Source organism: Myotis davidii, unplaced genomic scaffold (assembly GCF_000327345.1).
Source record: "Myotis davidii unplaced genomic scaffold, ASM32734v1 scaffold162, whole genome shotgun sequence".
Taxonomy (NCBI): domain Eukaryota; kingdom Metazoa; phylum Chordata; class Mammalia; order Chiroptera; family Vespertilionidae; genus Myotis; species Myotis davidii.
This window is the reverse complement of record NW_006300036.1, coordinates 5,517,032-5,542,275: the sequence shown is the minus strand read 5'-3', so window position 1 is coordinate 5,542,275 and position 25,244 is coordinate 5,517,032. Positions and strand designations below refer to the sequence as shown.

General features: G+C 35.9%; 1 protein-coding gene across 1 annotated transcript in view; it reads left to right on the top strand.

Annotated features, from left to right (window-relative positions):
- Positions 1–25,244, top strand: part of COL24A1 (collagen type XXIV alpha 1) — a 311,443-nt gene that overhangs the window by 29,634 nt on the left and 256,565 nt on the right. Inside the window, exons 4-8 of the mRNA XM_015572114.1 lie at positions 2,295–3,649; positions 10,946–10,999; positions 13,507–13,560; positions 19,967–20,020; positions 24,266–24,319. Coding sequence (XP_015427600.1) covers positions 2,295–3,649; positions 10,946–10,999; positions 13,507–13,560; positions 19,967–20,020; positions 24,266–24,319 — 1,571 coding nt within the window. The remainder of the gene's footprint in view (positions 1–2,294; positions 3,650–10,945; positions 11,000–13,506; positions 13,561–19,966; positions 20,021–24,265; positions 24,320–25,244) is intronic.

Genomic DNA, 25,244 nt, shown 5'->3' with positions numbered 1-25,244 from the left:
GCTCCATCTACACAGGTTCTGTATCTGCAGATTCGACCAATTGAATTTTTTTTTTTAATTTCAGAAAGTTGACCCCTAAACAACAAAGTGTAACAACTATTAACATAGCATTTGCATTGTATCAGGTATTATAATCATCTAGAGAATATACATAGGTTACATGCAAATATTACATCATCTATGCAAAGTGTCCCCTCGGGAGTTAGACCGGGAGTCCAGGAGTTTGATCACTTGCTATGACGTGTGCTGACCACCAGGGGCTGGTGGGGAACGAAGGAAGGTCCGGGCTGGCAGCCAGAAGGCCCCAATCAACCCTGATTGCTGGCCAGGCCTAGGGACCCTACCCATACACGAATTTTGTGCACCAGGCCTCTAGTATAATTATAAAAACATGAGAAGTCAAAGCTATTTGTGTGTGTGTGTGTGTGTGTGTGTGTGTGTGTGTGCTTTAGGGGGCCTCTTTAAGATATTCCACCAAATCCCAGGAGAAGCATATAATTCTAAACTGCTGTTAGGAATATTTTGGTGGAAAAGTTTGGGAGACACTGTCATTCAATATCGTAGATGCTTTAGTTTTGTATCTTAAATACAAACATTTATAACATTTAAAACTATTATGAAATTACAGCTATTTTATAAATAAGTTCTAATTTAAAACACTTGTGTGTGTTTTATAAAGCACTCTAATGAGAAAATACTTTAATTGTATTGCTAGATTATCCAAGAGTGATATTCAATAATTATTTCATTGTTGTAGATAGTTGTCAGAGTTGGCTGTGACATTTGCCATTATTTTTGCTGTTTGTAATAAACATAAATTATCAAATAGCTCCTAATTTCCTATAAAAGAAAAACTAAGATGATGTACAAAGCTTCTGGATAATCTTAAAGACTTATTTTTCCTTACTTATCATAGTTATGAATTAATAATTATTTCACATTTCTTGGAGATGATTATATATGTATAAAAATACAGATGGTGGATTTATTGCCCCCAAAATAATAAAGATCATATGGCTGACAAAGCTGTTCTATATTGTTAAAAAAGGGTCAATCATGCTTTACAAATGGTATTTAATTTTATAGGACTGAGATAAATATATAAAATTTTATATATTACATACGGTTAGATTTCTGGTGGGGAAAATTCATTCATTCAGAAATTATAGAACTGTTTGCAAGGTAGGTATAGTAGATCTCCAATAATGAATCAGACAGAGAGAATTTGTAATAGGTGAGGGAAGTAAGCAATATTCAATTAGAAATATTATATAAAAGATAAATTAGAAAAAATCCATAATTACATAAAATCCATATTATAAAATATTTATATTATATCATAAATATTGAAAAGGGTCTATAGATTGTATAAAAAATACTGTGGAGAACTGAGGAAAAAATGGGAGAGAAACCTGGAGGGGTAAAGAAAGTATGGTGATCACAAGCGATAGAAATTTAAGTTCACTTGTCTAGGAGATATCAAGGTGACTGAATACTTTATGTATAACATGCCCTTAAGGTATTAGGCATAGGGAGAACTGTTATGTGACTTGTAAATCCCCAGGTGGTTAGAAGAAAAAATGACCTGAAAATTTATAGTTCAAAGGATTTTGTGAATTTAATTTATTTAATGGTTTCCAAATTACAAATTTCTTTTTATATATTTCCAGTTTCTCTTTATCATGGAAGTCATCAAATTCTAAGTTCTAAATTAAAGAAATAAAGGACATGTGGGAATCTGTGAGCATGTATATTCATTGGTGTAACAAATAAGATTTTTAATTGATTGGGAAAATGAGAGAACACTTATTTATTAATTAAATTTCAGGTGTAGGGATATTGAGATGTGTGTTTGCACATGTGTGTATGTGCATTTTTCAAATTACCCATATATATAAGACTAATATGCAAAGTGTCCCATTGGGAGTTCAACCAGGAGACTGGGAGTTCAATTGCTCGCTATGACATATGCTGACCACAAGGGGGCAGCGCAAAACAAAGGAAGGCCCCAGCCAGCAGCCAGAAGGCCCCAATCGGACCTGATAGCTGGCCAGGCCTAGGGACCCTATTCGTGCATGAATTTTGTGCACCAGGCCTCTAGTAGAATATAATGTTTTACTCGCTCTCTTGTATCTCTCATTACCTGGAAATTAGTTATGGATAAAGGATGCTTATTTTAGGGATTACTATTGATACAGAAAAGGAAGATTTTCTCATACTCAAACATTTATATGAACACACGAATGCATAAGAATAAGATTCTTTCTTTCTCTTTCTCTCTCTTTAATTTCCAGGCATAGATATTCTTCATCAACTAGGCCTTGGAGGCAAAGATGTAAGACACTCATCATCAGTGACTGCTACACCATCATCATCTACACCACTACCTCAGGGAGTCCATATAACAGAATCAGGTGTCATTTTAACAAATGACGCTTACATTGAGTCACCTCTCAGGAAAATTTTACCAGTCGACTTAGAACAGCCATTTACAATATTAATTGGATTACAGTCACATAAAGTAAACAATGCATTTCTCTTCAGCATTAGAAATAAAAATAGACTGCAATTAGGAGTTCAATTATTACCTAAGAAAGTAGTGGTACACCTTGGAGGAAAGCAGTCTATATTTTTCAACTATAGTGTTCATGATGAGCGATGGCACTCATTTGCCATCACTATTAGAAACCAACTGGTCTCGATGTTCGTGGAGTGTGGAAAGAAATCTTTTAGCAGAGAGACTCTTTTGGAACTTCAGACATTTGATTCTAACAGTGTGTTCACCTTAGGAAGTATGAACAATGATTCTGTCCATTTTGAAGGAATAGTATGTCAGTTGGATATTATTCCTACTGCAGAAGCATTTGCCAACTATTGCAGATATGTGAAACAGCAGTGCCGCTCTGGGACAAGCCTTCTTCACACAACTATCATACCCGCTAAGATACTAGAAAACGCTGCCTTACCTAAACCATTTGGTGAACATATACTGTCAGGAGACACACTTACCAAAGGCACAAACACTCCAAATATTATCAACAATGAATCTGCAATGGCATATAAACAACAAGAACACCAGACATCAAGGTCTCAGTTGACTTTTCTTCACCCAGGGAATGTCTCTGCTATGGATCTTGAGAGCCATGGGATTCGGGACAAAGAAATAATCACTGAGGAACATACTCAGGCAAATCGAAGCCTGTCAGCGACCCATCATCTCCTCAGTAAGGCAAGAATAAATACCCAGGAGAAATTTAGTTCTCTCTCAAATGTGTCCAGCAATTTAACACAACATAATGATAGAGTAACTGGGCTGATTCTGTTTGAGAAGATATCATCTATTCTTCCACATAAAAAACAAGGTACAGCTATTAATGGTAAGAAGGCTATCAGGGCAAATCTACAAACTAATGAACTCATGGAACTGCAACAGATTTTAAATACAACCTTGTATAGAGTGACAGATGAGCCGTCTGTGGATAATTACCTGGATCTAAGGACGGAAAGTGAAATTGATCCTGATGCTACTTATCCCATTGAAAATAGCTATGAAACTGAGCTTTATGACTACTATTACTACGGTGAGGATCTGAATACAATGCTCAAAATGGAGAATCTCAGAGGGCCAAAAGGGGACACTGGACCTCCCGTAAGTTGTTGTTTTTTAAATGTCTTATGTACTAACTTCCCATATGTTTCAAAAATAATTCTCTAGATTGAACAATGCAGAACAGACCAGAACTGTCTCCAAAATGTATCTTGGCTACGGTGATTGGATTTTTGGTTGCTATAATATATCCAACCAGAATACAACCCTGGCTCAAATATTGCACTTTTTTTGTGGTTTTTATTGGCAGGCTGAAAAGGTTACTTAATTCTGGTAAAGTGGTGTAAGCTATATGTTTTTCTTGTTCAGTTGAAATTCAACCAGGAATTCAACTGCTAAAGATAGACCAGCAATCTTTATTTAAAAACAAAACCAAACCATAAGCTTAATGCATAGTCATGTTAGGAGAAGGATATAAAAGTTATAGTAGACCAAAGAAAAATACATCAATTTAAAAGCCCCTTAGTACCACAGTGTCAAATGAATTAAAACAGAGTGCAAAATTTGTTTTAGATAGATAATTTTGTAGTGAAACATTTACTGGGAAAAAGAAAACCCTTACCATTTTAAATGTAATATTTTAATTGCCATTTAAATTTCAAATCGACCAAACTCAGAATGACCAGTTGCTATGACACGCAATGACCACCAGGGGGTAGATGCTCAATGTAGAAGCCAGACTCGTGGCTGGCAAGTGAAGAAGAAGTGGTGGGAGCCTCTCCTGACTCCTTGGCAGTGCTAAGCACCCTCGGGGCAGGGGGGGAGATGTTTGGGGGGAGCAGGCCTAAGCCAGCAGTTGGACCTCCCCCGAGGGGTCCCGGACTGCGAAAGGGCACAGGCTGGGCTGAAGGAACCCCTGCCCCCAGTGCACAAATGTCGTGTACCAGGCCTCTAGTGGATTAGTAAAAGCTCCATCTACTTAAGACAAAAAATAATTTGTCAGCCCATCAATCCATTCAATGGAAAATCCAGCCAAGTCATTTCATAAACAAAACTACAAAATAATAGATTGATTTTTTTTTGAGCTCTGAAGTTCTTTTGTTGTGTAGGTATAATTACAGATGAACATTTGAAAATTTTTAAATAATTTGAAACTTATTTAAAGCTATTTAAAATCATAATATTAGAAACATTGTTTTTGCCTTTCATATTTGTACCTTAAATAATCAACCTATATGTCTTCAGAAAATAATTTTTTAATTTCAAGAAGACTAACATATACCTCAAAATATTTATTTGATGAGAATAAAGTTTATATCATTGGTTTAGTTCCAGAAACCACAGAATGTAGAATGGGAGAAGATGATGCCACTTGCTTAGCTTATGTTTATTCTGTGGTTATTACTTGAAGTGATTTGTTAGGTATTGAGCAACTCCTATTAGAATGAATTTTTAAAGGTTTTAAAATAAAATCTGAATAATATATCATTACAGAGAAATAAACTCTTCTGAGCTATGACAATTACCAATATAATGGGAAGGTCATATTAAGCAAATTTTTATGGAAACAATTCTTCAGAAAAAGTCAGTATGATGAGATGAACATTAATCTTTTCTATAAAACCCAAAATAGTCATTTCAATGTTGGTAAGTGAAACAATAATACTCAACAGATATTTCCTTAGTCTCTACTATGGGCAAAGAAGGAATAGAGAGTTTGTATAACATAGTCATTGCTCAGAAGAGGCTTAATTTCAATAATGGGGCTATAAGAAGTACATTTATAACTATATCTCACAGTAAAGTAAGATAAATGCCACTGAAAGATAAAAACTAAGTGTGTAGGGTATATATGGTCAAAGGTAAGAAAAATATTTTTGAGAGTATCTCTATGAAAGTTCACTTAAGGCTGAGCTGTTCAGGATAAGTTCTTGTGGACAAAGTTAGTTATAACCTAGGCTTCAAAGAATAGGTATGATTTTGGTAAGTGAAAGGGACTAGTATATTTTTATATAGGAAAAAAGAGCATGATAGCTATCATTTATTGAGTTTTTATCTTGTGGCAGATACTCTACATACCCTTTCCATTCATTATCTTATTTTAAAATAACTTTGTAAGGTTGGTATTCTCATTTTTTCAGGTGAATAAACTAAAGTACTGAGAAGTTAATATACTTGCCTATACCATATTATTAATAATTGATAGAGCCAGGCTATCTGCCTCTAAAGCTCAAACTCTTTTACAATGCTAGGCTGAATAATGTTAGACAATTACGAGATGCAACCTAGACTTCAGGTTGCGGAGAGTTTTAATTGTCAAACTGATAATTCTAACTTCCTCTTCTCAATGGTGAATTTTATAGGCTTCTAAGCAGACATATTACTAAGAATTCAGTCTGATAGCAGTGCCCAGACAGGAAATTTCTGTTATCTTGATGTTACAAGACTAGGACATTAGGGTGATAGCAGTGAAAATGCAAAAGAAAGGCAGGATTCAAGTGATACTTTAAAGGAAAGTTCAACTTTGAGAATCCTACGTCAGCATAGTGTAGAAGACTAAAGGTAGATTTTAAAAAGCTAAGGAGAGATTGAATGGTAGTAAAATGAGAACTTTGTAGGGATTTCTCCACGTGGATGTTGACTGTGTGAAGTCTTAGGGCAGCCTGATTTTCTACTCAGAGGTGACCATTTCTTCCTCTGTATCCCCATGTAGTTCTTTTCTTGTCTTTGAAGTTCAATAAACCTATTAGGTCTATGTCAGTTTTTTTCTGGTACACTTTGATGTGAAAATTATTTTTATTTTATTGTAGAAAAGTCTCCCCTTATGTTTTCAAGCATTTTTCTTTAGCATTTTTCTATGTTCTTCAGGCACATCACTATAGGTATATTGAGTGTCCTTTGTGATGGAAGTATTATTTATTATCTTCTCTATAATCATGTTTATCTGTTGCTTTCTTATTTCATTCTGTGTGTATTCAGTTATCTGGCATCCATATTCCTTTATTGGTTTTTTTTTCAGTTGAATTTCATCAGTTTTTATTGCTTCTGATATGGCTTTCATCTGTAACTAGAGGCCCGGTGCACAAATTCATGCATGGTTGGGGTCCGGCTGGCCCGCCCCTTGAGGCCGATCGGGCCGGCTGTGGGGAGGGGAAACCAGAGATTGGCCGGCCAGCCCCGCCTCCTGGTCAAACTGCAGGGTGAGGGGACAGTTGGCATATTAGCTTTTTATCATATAGGATGCTCTCTTTTTGCTCCTTCTTAAGCTCTTCTGGTTCACATTTCATTACCTTGGTTTTATTTTTATCTCTTTTTTAAAAAATATACTTTATTCATTTTTTTACAGAGAGGAAGGGTAAGGGATAGAAAGTTAGAAACATCTATGAGAGATAAACATCAATTCATCTGCCTCCTGTACACTCCCTACTGGGGATGTGCCCGCAACGAGGGTACATGCCTTTGACTGGAATCTAATCTGGGACCATTCAGTCCACAGGCCGATGCTCTATCCACTGAGCCAAACTGGTTAGGGCTATTTTTATCTCTTGTAACTTTTCTTTGAGCTCTCTTTTTAGAGAAAATTGGCATTTCAAAATTCTTTGAATCTATAGTGAACTATATGCCTGAACCCTTTCTCTGTTGCTTAGAGCAATTCCTCCCGTGAATGTTTTTCCTCCACTTTTAGTTTATGTTTCTGTCCTCACACTTCCCCTCACCTCAATATCTATGCATAGGGCCCTTTCTAGTTTCCTCCTAGTTATTAGTAATTTGTAAAATAAAGATTACTCTATCTGAGCTGCTGTTTGTTTTAGAATAGTATAGGTACATACAAAAGGAAGTAATGTGGAGTGGTACACAGATTCAAATTTGCTGCCCTGAATATCATCTTATATTTAGTTTGTCCTCTACCAGAAACATATCTCCCCTAATTTAATGTGCAATTTGTTGTGAATCCCTTTGTATCACAGGCTCTCTGAGGAGTAATATGATGATTTCTGCTCTTGTCTTTTACCCCTTAGAAATCTAAGGTTAGGAGATTTGGTTGTAAATCATAAACATGACATGTTCTTCCCGTTAATTTGTACCTTCTTTACTTTTGGCTGTTTGGAACTGGGTCTTTACTGAGTCATGAATTATATCTCCTGTGGGTTTCCCATTCCTTTAACACTCATCATTGTAGTCAAAGGATTGTTGGAATGAGCTTTTAGGACTGGTGTACTTTTAGACATCTGTCGCCTGTCCAAGGTTTGAGGTCTGAGGAGGTTTTTTGTTTATTTTTTGTTTCTGGTCATCTCTCAACATCTTTTCTTACACCAATGTTTCTTCATATTTTGTGGTTTGTGGTTGTGGTTCCTTTCTCATTTCATCAGATATGATGTTTTCATCTTTTGATATTTTTTTTGTTGTTTTCAGTGGGTTTTGAGGGAGGGCGGATAGTTTAAAAATTTTTCTTTCTGCCTTCTTTAAAGTAAATTCTCTAGTGATTTTTTAAAACATACATCAGATCATGTCATTTATCTGCCTTCACTCGTCAGTGTCCAAAATATGGAGCACTTAGAATAAATCAAAAACTCTTTTTCATACCCTGGCTGGTGTGGCTTAGTTGGTTGGGCATTGTCCTGTGCCCTGAAAGGTGGCAGGTTTGATTCATGGTCAGGTCACATGCCTGGATTTCGGGCACCATCCCTGGTCAGGGTCTACAGGAGGCAGCTGATCAATGTTTCACTCATATCAATGTTTCTCTCTCTCTCTCCCTTTCCCTTCTTCTCTTTCTGAAAAGTCAATTAAAAAATCTTAAAAAAACCACATACCTCTTTTTCATGACCTGTACAATCAGATGTGATCTGGCCCCTGCTTACCTAAGCAACCTCATCTTGTTCCATTTTTTCTTACTTTCACTATAGCTTTCTTTTAGTTCTTTAATAAGACTATTGTTTTGTTTTGTTTTAATCATACCTGTATTCATTTTATTTATATTTTGTAGAATATTATTTTCTCCTTTTCATTTTTTAGGTCCAACTTATCACTTCTTCAGAGAAGCCTTCTCTAGTACCACAATATAAATTAGTTGCATTATGTCAATCTCTCACTTGGTTGCTTTTTTTCTTCTTCATAGCTAAGTAAATTGTATAATTATGTGTTTATCTGTTAATGTGTCTTTTTATCTAGACTGTAAGCTTCAGGAGAGCTTGATGCTTACTAATGTTTATTGAGTGAGTAAATGAATTAAAAAAGGAATTTCACATGCAGAACAAGGAATGTTAGATGCAGAACTTCTAAGATTAATTGGCCAGGCATTGCTATCTCTTAGAAGTATTGGTGTAGTGAATAAATTTTCCTTACTGTAAGATTACCCTAGTAATAGTAATACTAGAAGTAATACTGAGTACTTGCTATGCCTCATACATACTCTATAGTTTACTGGTTAACTACTATATATCAAACATAGTCACAGGTATTTTATATAAAAAAATCTTTAATACTCATAATAACCCTGAAATGTAAATTTTTATTGTCAATATTTTAAAGATGAGGAAACTAAAGTTAAAAAAGTGCAATTGACTTGTCCAAGGCCACTTAGCTAGTAAATGATTGAGGCATAATTTGAATCTAGGTTTAATAATTACAAAACCATTGTTCTTTTAATTGAATTATGCTTTCTCTTAATAATCAGTAACCTGAAAGATTAAGTGCTTTTTCTAATATGTTATTTTATTTATAGAAAATAATTTATTCTTCTCCAAAAAGTCATGCCACGTAAAATTACTTTGCTTCTATGGTCTCTAGAAAGTGCTCATTTATAACCTGGTCTCAAAGATTTAGAAGTGAAGAATTGCGAAGATAATTTAAAATCTATTTTATTTAGTGCTTATTAAACAATTCAAATATTTTAACCACAATATAAAATATACTTTTACTCTCCAGTATCTATTATTAAATTCCATATTAACTGCCTTTACAATGTGAATGAAATAGCATTTTCTTTTGTCACAAAGTAGTGTGATAAGGCACTAAACCAAAGTAAGATATTTGTTTTAATTTTCCATTTAGGTTTTCATTTTTTAGTTCTTATTTTGGGGGATACCAATTCAAATCAACAGCTCTTAACTTCTGACTATAATAGAAGAACCCAAACTAATTTGAAAAGAATTTTAATTTTTTAAAAAGTGAAATTTTGGGGTGGAAGCTAGTGATCTAATAATAGCTGTTAGATTATTTGAATGGCTCAGGAAGGAGAATTTACTCAGTTTGGGGTTGACTATAAATAATACTTCTACCTCTATATTATGAATTGCATGAGAGACTTTTTATCAAGTTAGGGGGTAGGAAAAGGAAAAAATAAAATTAAAGGAAAACAGACAGTTTAACATATATAAAGAGCATTAGAAAACTGCAAAATGACTGTAATATCAAGAAAGAAGAAAGTTTCAAAGAGAAAAAATTCTACAAAAAAAGAGAAACATTAGGTCATGCTACTTGCTAATGTTAAAGGTAAAGCTAGTATTTTAGCATTGATATGTCTAATTTTAAAGCTCATACTATTTTTTATTGCAATAATGAATGAATATTTATAAAACGGAAAATGTGTATGTCCATAGACACCAAGAATAATGCCATTCCAGCCGAGTGCTCAATAACAGTGAAATGAATGACCAGATAAATATGTACTAACCATATCTAATTAACATTTATCCTTCCAAAATTGATTATTAAAGTAAGTAAAAAAGATGACTTAAGGCACTATATGAGAAAGCAAAGGAGTAATTTCCTATCTGATACATTTAATCACATTTGAAGAACCCAGAACACTTAAAAATTCTATCCGTTTTTGCTCCCATACTTTGTTTCACAAACCAGTTAACTCTGTCAGTGACCCCCTGGTATACTGTGCTGTGTAAGGCAAATTTATTGCCGAATATGCTAGAAGTATCTCATTATAACAGTTTAACACATTACACATGTCCTTATGTAAATCTTTTAAAGGAACATAAAATGGTCTGTGCTTTAACTTCTCAAGGCAAGTCTTCTTTCAAAACGTGTTTGGAAAAACCTGTCATTGTTGGTCTCCAAACCCTAAATTGAATTCCTCTTTCAGTAGTAAAAGTAAATTTAGGTAAAAATTCACCCACAAAACTGCTAGTTATGGTCCCTGTAAAAAAAACAGATACAGCGCCCGTAACCATAAGTCATAGACTTCCATTTCTGGCCAGATTAAAGGGGACACTTGAGTTTCCACTCTCAGCCCTGCTGATTGGGGTTGAGGGGATGCATGTTACTTTGAAATCATCATCAGCTGGTAACTGGGGCTGACAAAGAGCCCTAAATTGAGAGTTTTAATAAAACGCGTGCGAAAAGATGTGTCTATTATGCCTAATATCTTGGCATTTGCTTTCCCAGGGTCCGCCTGGTCCAGCAGGTATCCCAGGTCCCTCAGGAAAGAGAGGCCCACGGGTGAGTAGATGGGTTCCACTTCCCACAGGCTGCTGGAATGAATTACTCTCCAGTACGTTTTTTCCTACTATTGTACAGTATGTACTTCCCTTGGAAACCTGCCTGGATCTTCAAACTTAGCCGTACCTTTGCCAGTTGGAGAGATGCTTAGGAACACGTGCAGCTTGTTTATCTGAGTATAAACGCCCAGCTAAAGCATTCTCTGTGCGCATGCCCAAGGAAGGTGATCAAATGTGTAGATTCGTGGGTGTTCAGGTACTACTTGCCATGTTACTCTCAGTTACAAAGTGATCTCATCTGTAGTGGATAGTCCAAGGTGGAGCTCAGTTACTTTGGGAAATGAAGAGGGGTGGGCTGCCTTAAAATAGTGCATTCCTGGATTACATAGTGGAAAATGCTGGAGCTATTGACTAGAAAAATCACTGTCCTGAGGAAAAATGCGGCCTTAAGGATCAGCGGTAGTTTCTGACATTACACAGGTCCAACCAAAGATGCATTGCTCTGTTAGAATTAGTTTCTTTCAGACTGAAAAATAAATGTGGACTTTTACTGACAGAAAGTCTTCAAAGAGCCAGAAAAAGAACCGTGACTGCGTTACAAAGACAAATGCAAATGCCAGATAAAACCCACTTTCTTTCTAGCCTGATTTTTATCCTACACACAATGTTAAGAAAAATCACCCTAAAATATTACATTAAGTTATCCATGTTCACATCAAACTCTTGTCCATATTTGGGGAGATGAATGCTCACTTGGCTCCAGCGGTTATTTACAGTTTCTTTTATTTCTCGGCACTTGATGACCTATCACACTCCTCCCAGGATGGCTTCTAAAACCTGTCTCCTGTCTCCTGCCTGGAAACCATTCCATCCTCCTCTTTCTCGGTCAGGAGACGTTGGATCCACTTCTGTGAGGGGCCCAGTCCATCTTTGCAAGAATTGCATTCTCTCTCCACTACGAAGACTGTTCTCCCACAGCATGACCTTCAGTTTCTGAATTCCCATCTTTCCTCATGATACAGCACTTTCCCTCCTAATTTCCATCCCCCCCCCATTTATTTGTCCAATCCTCCTTCCTTTAAGGAGGGAACTGTATTTCTCTCCTCAAGGCTAACAATTACATTTGTGTTCCAAATTTTGTCTCCACTCAGTTATTTAACTTAAAACTTGTGACTGTACATTTCTTCTTTCCTAAGTTTTTATTTCATTTGACAATGATCAACAAGTTCTCCTTGTTTTTAAAAGTCCCAAACTTTCATTAATATTAACTTTTTATAAAGTTATTGTCTTGGCTCACTTTTGTGCTGCTAAGCTTTGTGAAATAATAGTTTACTAGTATATCCATTGCTTTAATATCTACAACAACTCATTTGTTATTCCCACAAATTTTTCTATCTACTTTATCAAAATTTATTTTTTTCAGGTTACAAATGACATGTGTCATGAAATCTAATTTTTTTCTTTAATGTTAATCTTATACATATAACTTCAATATTTGCATTGCTGACAGAAATTCTTCAATGCTCTTATTAATTCAGAATTGAAAAGACAGATAAATAAATAATTATTAACATATGTTATGTGTTAAAGCAGAGGTATGGCTCTTCTTGGATAGCAAACCCAAATGACTATAGGGGGCCTAGAGATCTGGAAGGCTTTGTGGTGCAAATCTTAGTTCATCTACTTGCTGGTTAAGTTTCCTCATTTGTAAGGATGAGTGAAAATAACCTACTTGCAGGGTTGTTGTAAGAATTAGCAATAAGAAATATAAAGTGTTATCACAGTTACTTGCACATAGTATATAGTCAGTAAATAGAAGCAATTATTAAATTCAAATTAGCAAACATTCATTGAACGGCTAATATGTGCTAAGTACTACATTGGTAATATTTAGAACAGTCTCTTTTCAAAGAATTCACAATCCTAGAACTAATCAGCACACATCTCGCTCCCCCCCACCCCGCCTCCCCACCATCTGCCTGGCCAATAGGCCTGGACACTTCAGTGGCTGGGCTGAAGGGACTGGGCACCGCCATCTTGTGGCTATGGGCACCAGCATCTTTGTGATGGAGTGACAGCTAATTTGCATATTACTCTTTTATTAGATAGGATAAGCAAAAGCCTAAGTGCACAAAGAGTTAACATGTGTTGAGAGATGAGTAATAAAAACAATTGAACTTTGTTATTTTTAGGCTTCTTACTCTGCAGGGCTTTTAAAAATAACACTAAGCAATATGATTGGAGATAGGGGAGGTACCTGAGGCAGGTAAACACCTCAGGCAATGTTCTGAAGCAAAAGATAGAAAGGACACTTCTACTCTATAATTAGTGTAGCTCAGACGAAAATATCCAAGTTCTCAGAAAATCTAACAGACTTTGTAAAAAACTGAAATATTCATTTTAATGAAATTATAGTATATAACATTATTTGAATGTTAGAATAAACACTGCCTGTTATTTATATCTGCATTTATTCTAAGCATGATCTGACTCTTTTACTATTTGCAGGGCATACCAGGACCACATGGAAATCCTGGATTGCCTGGATTACCAGGTCCAAAGGTGAGTGATTACTAGTGAGTAATTTATGATTTTCTTGACATAAAAGATGGTCCTTAACTTTTAAAGCCAATCTTGGGAGAGTGAGGATCTCTGCTATGTGCAGAGCATAATATTTGATTCTTTAACAGGATTGTCTTAGCTTGGCAGACAGCTCCATTCCTCCAAAGGCCCACTGCTCTTGAACTCATCTGGTCAGTGGTAAAGTCAGTGGTAGGCCTGCTTTGGTATGACAAAGTCTTTATTGTCAAAATATGGTGGCAACATATTGAAACCTTTGAAATATACAGATTAGGATTTGAGTGGTTTACCTTAAATCAAGGTCGTTTTAATGTGCTAATAAATACTGAGGAAATAAAATATCATTCATTTACCTGATCCATACTTCCTAATATTTTCACTTGAAAAAAGATCTGTGAAGATAATGTTTATAGGATGATCAAATTTTTATGAAAACAACTAATCTGAAAGCCTATCACACTATTATCTATCAGACTACTATCAGGATAGTAGTAGGAGCATAGAAAAAGGATATATTCCAGGCTGGTTACCCTGAGAGGAGGTATGGAGATAGAGATCTAACTACATGTTATATTTGTAAAATTTATATGTATATAAAATAAATCCCATAAAATATAGGGAATTAGGTAAACATTAGAGTCTTGGTTGCCAGTAACTTAATGAATTTCTTTTTAAGGCCTTAATAATTCCTCTATTTAATAATGATCACACTCTGAAGTATACATGTAACCATACAGAATAGGGTTTAAGGACATAGGTTTTGGAGTCCAAGAGATCTGGGTTCAAGTCCTAGTCCTCTTGATTTGTATAATAGAAGCAAATCACTTGCTTACCCTCTTTAAGCTTCACTTTCTTCTTCTATAAAATGGGAGAGCCTTGGCCGGTGTGGCTCATTTGGTTGGGTGTGTCCATGCACCGAATGTTACTGGTTCAATTCCCAGTCAGGGCACATGCCCAGATTGCAGGCTGCATCCATTCTTTGATGGGGGTGTGCAGGAGGCACCTGATCAATGTTTTGCTGTTACATCAATGTTTTTCTCTTCCTCTCAACTTTCTCTATCTAAAAAAATCAATAAAAATATTAAAAATAAATAAACAAAAATGGGGAAATCATAGTACATCCTCATAGGATTGAAGTGAAGGCAAGTTACATTAATGCGAGTAAAGCACTTACCATGACATTAGCATGCCATGAGTATTATGATTATTATTAGTAAGTAATAAAATAGCATACAGCTAGGATAATTGAAATCCAAATTTTCTAAAGCTTCTCATCATTACTAATACTTTCTTTAGTTCCATAAAAATGCCTCCAAGAGGAAAAGACTCTTTTAACTCAAGTCTGAATGTGTAACAGTGGGAGGAAAGACAGATGACCTAAAGAATCCCGAAGTGTGCTTTGAAATGTGTGATTCCTGAGTCCTTCAAGCTTCATGTGAGGAACTGAAAGATATTTAGACTAGTCAAGGGTTAAAGTAGCTATAAAGGCCTGGCTCATGCTTCTCCACAGGCCTGAAGTGCCCGGGACTTACAGTCCTGCTAACAGCCTACAGGAAGGAAGGCAGAAGTGGGCGGGGGCAATTTCCACTTGGCTTGTATAATTAGGTATTCAAAACAAACAAATAATAAATATGGAGAATAGGGTGAGGAGAGATGAAAATATAGTGGAGAGCCTTTTATTTAACTGACTTCTTACAATGTGAATACATATTTGGATTGAGAAGATAAAAAACTTTGTATCAAATAAAAATTTTGATTGTCCCAAGATTAAAAACAGTGTATTTTTCAGTATTGATTAGTATGAATATATGTCTTTGGTTAAATGATCTCAGAGAAATGAAAATTTGAATCTCAGGATTTTTTTCTTCAGTATTCTATTTAGTAGTAGTGTGGATATGATTTTGACTATAGCTATTCACTAATAAAATATTTGTATGAACCCATATATAAGGAATTTTTTAAAACCTACTTTTAATTTTAAAACAACTACTTAGACCTCTTGGGGACTTAATCTTATAAGTAAAATATTAATCTTTAATTCATACTTAATTTAATAATTTAAAAACATGATAATTATGTCCAAAACTGACCATGATTTGTTTTAACTCTACATAACTGCACATTAGATTTGTGACAGGTGTTAAAAAATTACCACTTTGTTTTAAAGACATTAAATAAATCTTGCAGTCTGTGGTTTTATAAACCAATTTTCCTAGATATTTAACATGTATTTTAGACTAATCAGAATTAATGCAACAGACAAGCTTTATACTTTATAGTCCTCTTAGAATATGTATTCAAAGCAATGCAAGAAAAGCAGATTGCATGCTCTTGACAAGAAATTTTGACACAGGATATGTAATCACAGGATTGATTTTTCTTCAGGAAATAAAGGTTCCTTTTAAAATAAGGAATTTAGAATATAAAGGCATTTCCAGTGATTTTTCTTTTCTCAGTTATTGTTTAGCAAGAATAACATAGGTAGAATTATTGGCCTTTAAGAAAATTGTATCAAAAGTCATCTTGCCACTTGCACAAGGAATCATCTGTCCATTTCTAAAGGGGGTCACCTGAACCTACAGAAAGAGCAAATTAAGGCAATTGCAAATCTAAAGAGGTTTAACTGAAAGGGGAAATGTGACACATTATGGAACTGTTTTACAAACATATTAGAATTAATGTGCTTTATTAAAATTATTAGAATCAAAAGGTACCTCATCAGTTAAAGATATGAAGCACATAAAGTACTTGGTAGAATGCTTGTACATATACTTAAGAAAATAATAATTCCCTTTTCTTGGAGGAGCTACTTATTAAACAGCTATGCCAATTAGAAATGCAACATTTACTGAAAATACATTTATTATTTGTTAAATAAAAAAAAGTCTTGTGGCTCTAATGAATGAAAATACATTAAGACAGTATAGAAATATGTTGTATTGATTAGGCTATTTTAAAGTTTATAAGGTATTTACCATATCCCACTAAAGTGATATGGCTCAAACCCCAAACTATTACCCTAATGTGGCCAGCTGCTGAAATTTATGTTCAATTCTTTCAGCCTTCTGGTTTTTGCTTTCTGCTGAGCTCTTTGGAATCTATCACATGTCAGGATCAGCCAAGAATTGAAGAGAGTCTATATCCAGGTTTGGGGGGAAACTGCCTCCCTCCCTTCCTTCCTTCCTTCCTTCCTTCCTTCCTTCCTTCCTTCCTTCCCTCCTTCCTTTGAATTTCTCCTTCAATTTACACTCATTCTGGTAGTCCCACACTCTGTCGTCTGACACCATTAGCCAAAAGATCTTTGGTTTCCTGCTTGAATTCTAGCCACGCTGTGAGCTAAAAAAGACAGGAAGTGTTGGTTAGAGAGTATAATACTTAAAATTGAGACTGTGGAGCTTGTGTGGTTATTAGTAATGTTAAAGTTAAGAATATTCAGGTTATGCTACCTCAAGATCATGCTATTTAGTGTTTCCTCACCATTTAGCTCAGCCATACTCTGAAGTTTTTAGTTCCAAATTCTTTTCACTGAAACTTTGCAGCTTTATCAGTAATTCATTCAAGAGTCATGTTGCCTGCTTTTCAAGATGGCAATAATTATAAAATTTATTTTAATGATTGTCTTTAGTCTTATTTTTAACACTAACATTTTTATAATCTATAGAGAATTTGACCCTAAATCTTGCCAGCTAATCTAGTAGGTATTATTATTATTATTATTATTACAGGGGATTAATCTCAATTTCAGAAAGATTAAATGGCCTGTTCAGTCTTTTCACTCCAAATCCCACTGATCTTTTCATTATATTGGGTAGACTTTAATCTGATAAATCTGATCTAACATGTTAATGAGTCTAGTACCTTAGGGAGTTTCCCTCCCTAGACAGAGGGCCTCTGGAGATCCAATGACAGCCCCAAAGAGTTACTCTGATAATGAGGATTTTAGACTCTATAGAAGCTCAGTGGGATAGGTGGGACTTTGGGATCCTTTGAGTTATAATGTGCAGGCAACTTCCTTTTACTCATACTCAAAGGATATATAGCTCTTATATCAAAAGTCATGTAGTAGTAGTAAGTAGAAGTCAGTACTGAAGGTCAAAGTCAGTTATGATTAATTAATTTATAAACATTATATTTAATTCCAAGGAGGACTTGAAAGCCAATCAAATGTGACTTCAAGTGTATCCGGAGTTATAGAATTAATAGAAAATGAGGCAGTATGTAAGTGATTTTGGAGTATTCTCCTTCAATGCAGAGAGTATGCTCTACTTCTTTGACATTTCAGGTAATGTTGGCATGTTCAATAATCTTAGCTTTATTCATTTTATACCAGGATTAACCCACAACTGGCCAGGTTCAAAGCTGACTGCATGCTGACTTGTAGTTCCAGTGCTAGAACATGAGTTGATCAAATACACAAGCATATTTGTGTGGGAATAAAAGAGATTTGACATGTAGCTCTATAAATGTGTTGCCTAATCTATAAAGCTTATGCATAAGAGAAAGTTCTCCCTTTAAATCTAATTTTGATTGCTTAATTACTTTTCCTACTCTTTTGTTTTTGTTTTTGTTTGTTAATCCTCACCCAAGATGTTTTCCCCATTAGTTTTAGAGAGTGGAAAGGATGAGGATTCGGGGGTGGTGGGGAGAGACATAAAAAGAAAAAACCACATCAGTGTGAGGGAGACACATCAATTGGTTGCCTCCTGAACGTGCCTGCAATCCAGGTATGAGCCCCTGACGGGGAATCGAACCCAGACTGATGCTCTAACCACTGAACCATGTGGGTCAGGACTTTCTCACTTTTTAAATTTTTTTTAAATGGAGGATGAAATATCAAATTAGTGAAAGATATTAAGAAATCTGAATGAAAATGATATTAAGAAAGTTGATAAATAATAAAAAATTCAGGTAGGACCTAAAAATAAGAATGTTTAACATGAGTTTTAGAAGTAAAAACATCAGCTACAAAAGATTTTATTATATTCAGATTTCTCAAGGGCTATTATTTCTTAGTTCTTACCTCAAATCAGTTGGTTAAGTGTTATAATAGAAGCTTAAAATATGTTAAAACCAATAAGTAATATTTTTTATTTACTAAAATTGTGATATGAGAAAGAAAAATGATCTGATTTGCCAATAATTTTCCAAGCGATCTTAACCAATTCAATTAATCTTTCTGGATCTCATTGCTTCTTTATCTATAAAATTTGATTCATTAGATAAGCTCTTAATATCTCTTATAAGTTCTAAGTATATTATCTTTATTGTTTGATGAAGAGCTGAGTTTTTAAATTTTGAGATATCATTAAAGCCATTTCTCATCTTACATAATCTTGTAACCAATGATCTAAAATTATAGCCTTAGTGGTGGAAGTGGTGATGGCTATGGAAGGGAAGAGGTCAGCCTGGAAAACAACCTTTTCTTTAAAAATTTTCTTCAACTCTAGAATATAGGACTCTTTGCCAATGAAGACTCATTTCTCATTTGTAAAGTGAAAAGACTTACTGTTGAATGTGAATGGCTTTTCTTTTGGTCATCCTTCTTTCATTGGTCAGTTCTAGTACTCTTGGAAAGCACCCCTGAGAAAAAAGACACGACTATTTTCCTATTTCCCATAGAGTTAAAGTAGCATTTAGAACTCTCTAGGAATGGAAAGCATGATTAGTTGGGAATGGTAATGAAATCAGAATTTGAATTATAAAGAATCTCTCAATTGTGGCCTCTTATTTTATGAGGTGTGAAATAGTTAGAAAAGGAGATACTTTGATAAGTAATCATAAGAAAGATTAACAAGAAAGATTAATATTGTACCAAGAACTTTGATTGAAACCAAATGTCATATTTTTATTAAAACATAAAAGATAAAGATTACTGGAATATAAAAAGTACAATTTTTATAGCAGAATAAAAACAATTTTGGCAATTAGAGGTATTTTTTTGGTTTATTTTTTATTCTAAAAGTAGTGTATGTACATTGCAAGATTTTAGAAAATATTTAAACTTGGAATGATAGGTAAAAATTTTATGAATTATGTAAGCAGGTTTCTTTTACTGAAAGTGTGCCAATGCTAAAATAGAAACTAAACTCAATATGACACAAAAATGAAAAGGTTAATAGAACCTTTACATAGGTCCTTTGAAGAAAGATGATTCAATATTAGTATAACTTTAGTAAATAAATCAGCTATGTCTGGGGAATTTTGAGGTATCTTTTTCAACATTTAAACATAAAGCTAAGAAAAATATACATTAAAAATAAATAATTCATACTCATCTCATTTTAAAATAATTTAATACCATGTAATGTGTATAACTTCTGCTACAACTGAAGATGTGTAATATATGTATTCTATGCTTCACCAAGTGTTTCATAACTGTTTTATCTAGGGCCCCAAAGGAGATCCAGGGTTTTCCCCAGGTCAGGCTACTTCTGGACAAAAGGTAATTATTTGTTCCTGAAATAAAATCATGGTGTTATATATCAAGCATTTAAAAATTGCCTTATCTTATTAATCCTTTTTTCAGGCTTTGCTTGTTGTCAGACAGGGAAGATAGAAAACTATCCTATATAATAAAACCTTAATATGCAAATCGACCAGACGGCAAAACGACCGTTGGAATGATGCACACTGACCAGTCAGGAGCAGCTCCTGCATTGAGCGTTTGCCCCCGGAAGAGGGAGGCGACCAGGAGTTGCGATCAGGGGTTGGGGCCTCCGAGCGGGTGGTGCCAGGCTGCCAGCCAAGGCGGGTGCCAGCAGGGGCCCCCCAATCACCCTGCCTGCCGGTCACCCCGAAGATGGCCCTGATTGCCTGCCAGGCCTAGGGGCCCTACCCTGTATATTGGGAACAGTCTCCTAGATTTAAAAATTAAAACCTGGCAATGCTACTCTAACACCGGAAAAACAGGATGATGCAGCAATGACATGCATGGACTCTGGCTTGCCCATTTTGTGGTCAGCCCTGATTCTGACCCTTATAACTGTGACAAAGCCAATTACTTAACTTCTCTCTGCTTCAGTTTTTCCACCCATAAGATGGAGAAAATGATACTACTGCCTCAGAAGGATCATGTTATGTCCTACTTTTTATAATCAGGGCAAAAAAATGTAGCTGCCCATACAACATAAAGATGCCGTTCACCTGTATGAAAAGTATGCAGCTTCCCAGATTTCGAGAGGGATGTCTGACTGCCTGTTTAGGCCTGACATTCTCTGAGGGGTCCCGGATTATGAGAGGATACAGGCCAGGCTGAGGGAACCCCCCCACGCATGCATGAACTTTGTGCACCAAGCCTCTGGTTGCATTATAGTGAAGGAAGAAATATTTGATGAATTAAGTAAATATGATCATTAATCTCAATCTTACCATTAATTACTTTTTAGTGTCTACTGTGGCCTGCCATTGTACTACCAGCTAATTAGGGATGAGTGGGGCAAAAAATTAGAACAAAATATGATCCTAATCTCAAAAATTTTACTGTTTATATGCATGTACATACTAATACATAAATTCCAGTGCCATTTCATACCTTTTTGTAGATAGTTCTACATACTTTATCTTAAGTCCCACAGAAATTATGCAGTAATCATAATTATCTTGTTTCCAGTTGAATTCATAGAATTTACGGGATTCATCATATGGATAGAAAATGCAGAGTTAATGATATATCTGAGTTATTTGACTTTTAGTCTAATATGCTTTTTTATGTTATCATAATACTCTTGAACACACACACATATGTTTAGGTAAAAAGAAACTAATGTTTTAATGTAAAGATAGCAACACATTTTTATTAGGAGGAGTTTACTGCTTTCAAGTGCAGATGAATACAAAATGAGTCTTAAGGAATACATCTGGAAGCTTTATTTAGACAAGCACGTGATGAATGTGATACAATTAAAGGATGTTTATGTTTATGTGGTATATATTCACAAACTTCTAAAATCCCTGAATACTCTGGTGGTTCCTGGTTGAAAGCTGATCTTTTACATGGCTTACAAAGTCTTTTAAACTTAAAAAATATCGCATCATATTAATGGACTATATAGATATACTAGTACTAACAAGTAAAACAAAAATAATAATTTAAAATCTTAAGGACTTTCTCATCTCAAACGTCTAACTTCTGGTATTTTGAGAAAATAAATATCTACTGCTTACAACACCCCCAGAGTGATATGTTACATCAGCCCAAATGAATGGATACAGCTCCTTAGGGCACACTTAGGTGCCCCTGGTGGCACTGCCGAAGTGGCACCTGAATTAAGTTACATCAAGGTCCAATAGTATTGAAAGTGTGCTTCATTATGGCAGAGTCCCTCCTTATGAAATGTTATGAGTGTGAGTAAAGCCACAGCTATTGCCATTACAGGTCCCAGTGGTATGTACTTTAAGATGACAAATTGCAGAGAAATAGATAGAATAGCTTAACCTCATATCTTTCCTTTCTGTGTATAAACAGTGCTATCAAATGTGATGACGTGTAAAGTTAGGAGGAGACCTTAATGACAGTTGAGCTGACTGCTGCTTAGGATATCTGGGCCACATCGTTAAAACAAAACAAAAAATTTCAAAATGTAAAATAAAATCTTAAAGACGTTATTGCTGTGATGGGACTGAGTTCACTGAATCTAAATACTTTAGAAAGGGAGTGGGAATTTAATTGATTCCTTAATTATTACAAGGAAAAAACATACAGTCCGATAAACAAAAATGCTATCTTTTAAAATATCTACATATAGGACATTTAATTTCTTACTGAAATTTCAGAAATTAGAGTTCCACTCTGTTTTGGTGACTGCATTAAATAAAGTCCTCAAGTTAAGCGTTTAGGTGGCTTCTCTGTACAAAACATACGGTGGTTCAGAATGTGTTCAGTATTTCTATAGAATATAGAATGAGTCAGCCTGGGAGTGGGGGCTTGGCAGGATGTCAGCCTTTTTTTTTTTTAATTTTTGAGTCACTTTATACTAATTGTGGATAATACTAAAGAGGAGAACTGTAGTAAGATACAGGATTTAATAGCAAGTTACCATTGAGCTTTAAGTGAAATCCATCTTTTAAAACTGAGATATATTTCTAAAATGGTAAAATTTAAAAAAATTCTTAGAAATTATATTTACAATAAGTTGGGTTCAAGTGAGGATATTAGTGATATACATACAATATGAATACAAATAAAATATAAATATTAAATTGGTGGGCATATAGGGGCATTGGGAAACAATTGAATTCTATTTTTAACTAGCAATTTTTACAGTAAATATATGATTAAGAATGAAACAATAAAAGCAATGCAGGTGCTAGTCCTTCAAAATGTAATACCCACTAAATAATATCTCTCATAGTGCATAGATAAGTGTTTAAGTCCTTTTGGGATCTCATGGCAAGCAAAGATCATTTAAATAATGGTAATTTTTCCTTTCTCATAAGACACATGAGATAATATTCTAATTTTGGGGGTAGGAAAACTTTGAAGGGAAATCAAGTAATCCACCCGTGATTAGAGCTTGTGGAAGGAGATGATCTCCTATTTCCTATGGCACTTTTCTGTTTCCTCTATCAGAGTAATAAATGTAAAAAACCCAAACCTGTGTCATCCCATCGCAAAAGGAAGACATCTGAAATCATTGAGCAGGTGCATTAAAATGAACATTCGAACAAGTGGAAAAGCACTCCATTGTTAATAACCCGAAACATCCTTTTCTGACTGCTTAATTTGATGACATATTAAAATAGACCATGCACTAAAAACTAAACAGAGCGTAAACAGTCACTAAGGAGTTTATTTGGGTTATTACCTGAGTACTCTTTTTCCTTTCAAACACCATATCTATGTAAATAAATATATATAAACTTCTGCACAGTAAATTGCTGCAGTGGAAACGGGAAAGGGAGGTAAAGAAAAAGTGCACCTATAGAAAGCAGGTGTAATATTACACCCCCGCCCCATTCCTTTTTGACAGGCTTCTCCCCCGCCCCAATTCCGCCCACTTCACTCCTATACTCTCCCCTTCCTACCCCAAGACAGGCTGGCAGCCCTCATGGGATGTGGGGGAGGAGGGAACCGAGGGGCCTAATTGGCCAAACACAGGGCCCTCCTGATCATTTTTCACTGTAGTTGCGCTCTAGTGGTGCCTTTGCAGGGAAGGCGCCCTTGCAGTCCCGCCAGGGGAAGTGCCCCTTTGGGGGGTGGGGGTGGGGAAGGGGGACAACTACAGAAAGGCAGCCCTGCTCTCCACAGCCCTGCATCCTGAGGTTCAAGGTTGCCCATGGGAGACCCCTCGGGCTGTAGGTCCTCACCAAAAAGAGCAGCACCGGTGCCACACCAAGTGCTTGTAGAATTTTAAAGTAAACTTTAGTTTTTAAAAACACGGTAAACCTTGTAGCAGTGAGAACTGGGGGAGGAAGGTCATTCCTAGAGAAAAGGACCCCGGAGAAAAAGGTGCGGGACCACGGAGGTGGGGGGCCCAGTGCAGGTAGGTGCTCAGCATCGGGTGAGAAGGCCCGGGGGCTCCAGAAAAGCTGCCAGAAGTTCCCAGAAACAACGTGGAACGTGAGTCCGATTGTGAAGATCAGAAATGAAGGCAGTGAGATCTTGACGCCCAAGATGAAATCCTGTCGCAAGGGAATTCTAATTTTCAATCCTCTTTTGTACCATTAAACCTCTGTGTTTTGTTCTTAGGGTGACCAAGGCTTGTCTGGCTTAGTGGGCCCCCCTGGTGTGCAAGGTGACAAGGTAAGATGCAGTGTTACTTTGACATAATTAGGTGTCCTGACTCCAGGAGCTCTTCAGTTCCTGGATCTCGTTTTGCAGTTGAGCCTAAGGCCAATGTTTTAAATTTCTTTTCTCAGCAGTAGGAATTAGGATGCTGTCCTAATCCAGGAAAGTGGTGCCCACAAAAGCCAGGGTTGTATGAAAAGGAAAATAAAACCCTTCTGTTAATGATGAGAACATCACTGATAGGATATGGAAGATGTTTTAAAATTATATTAGGAAAGAACCTGATTCTGAACCTTTGAAGTCACTTTTTAAGTTTTATATATCCAAAGGAGTTACATTTGGTTATAGGTAATACATTTGGCTTTTTAAAAAAAGGGTTCTTATTTTATTAGGAAATAATAATCTGTGCCATGATATATATACAAATGTGAAGCCTGATGGGAAGGGTGGAAGTGAGGATTGGGTGGCTACTACAACACAGTAGTCACACCCATATGACTCAGCTTTCTCTGAGGTTAAAAGAAATACTAGCACAGCTATGCTAATCTACACTAATAAAAGAGAAAAATGGTTATTGGCGTACGACGCTACCCTTTTCATTGGCTAATCAGGGCTATATGCAAATTAACTGCCAACTCAGATGGCAGTTAACTGACAACAAAGATGGTGGTTAATTTGCATATGTAGGCACAATGCAGGGAGGCGAAAGGGAAAGCAGGAAGAAGCCCCCTGCCACTGACAGTGATCAGAAGGAAACCAAGGGGGGGAGCTAAGAGCCAGGGGGCAGGACAAAGGCGGCCCTGGGGGCCACCTTTGCCCTGCCTCCAGCCATGATCTGAGAATTGGGCGCTTTTGTCACCCTGGCCAGTGATAGCAGGAAGTAGGGGTGGAGCCAGCGATGGGAGCTGGGCAGGGTCAAGGCTGGCAGTCCCGGACGCTA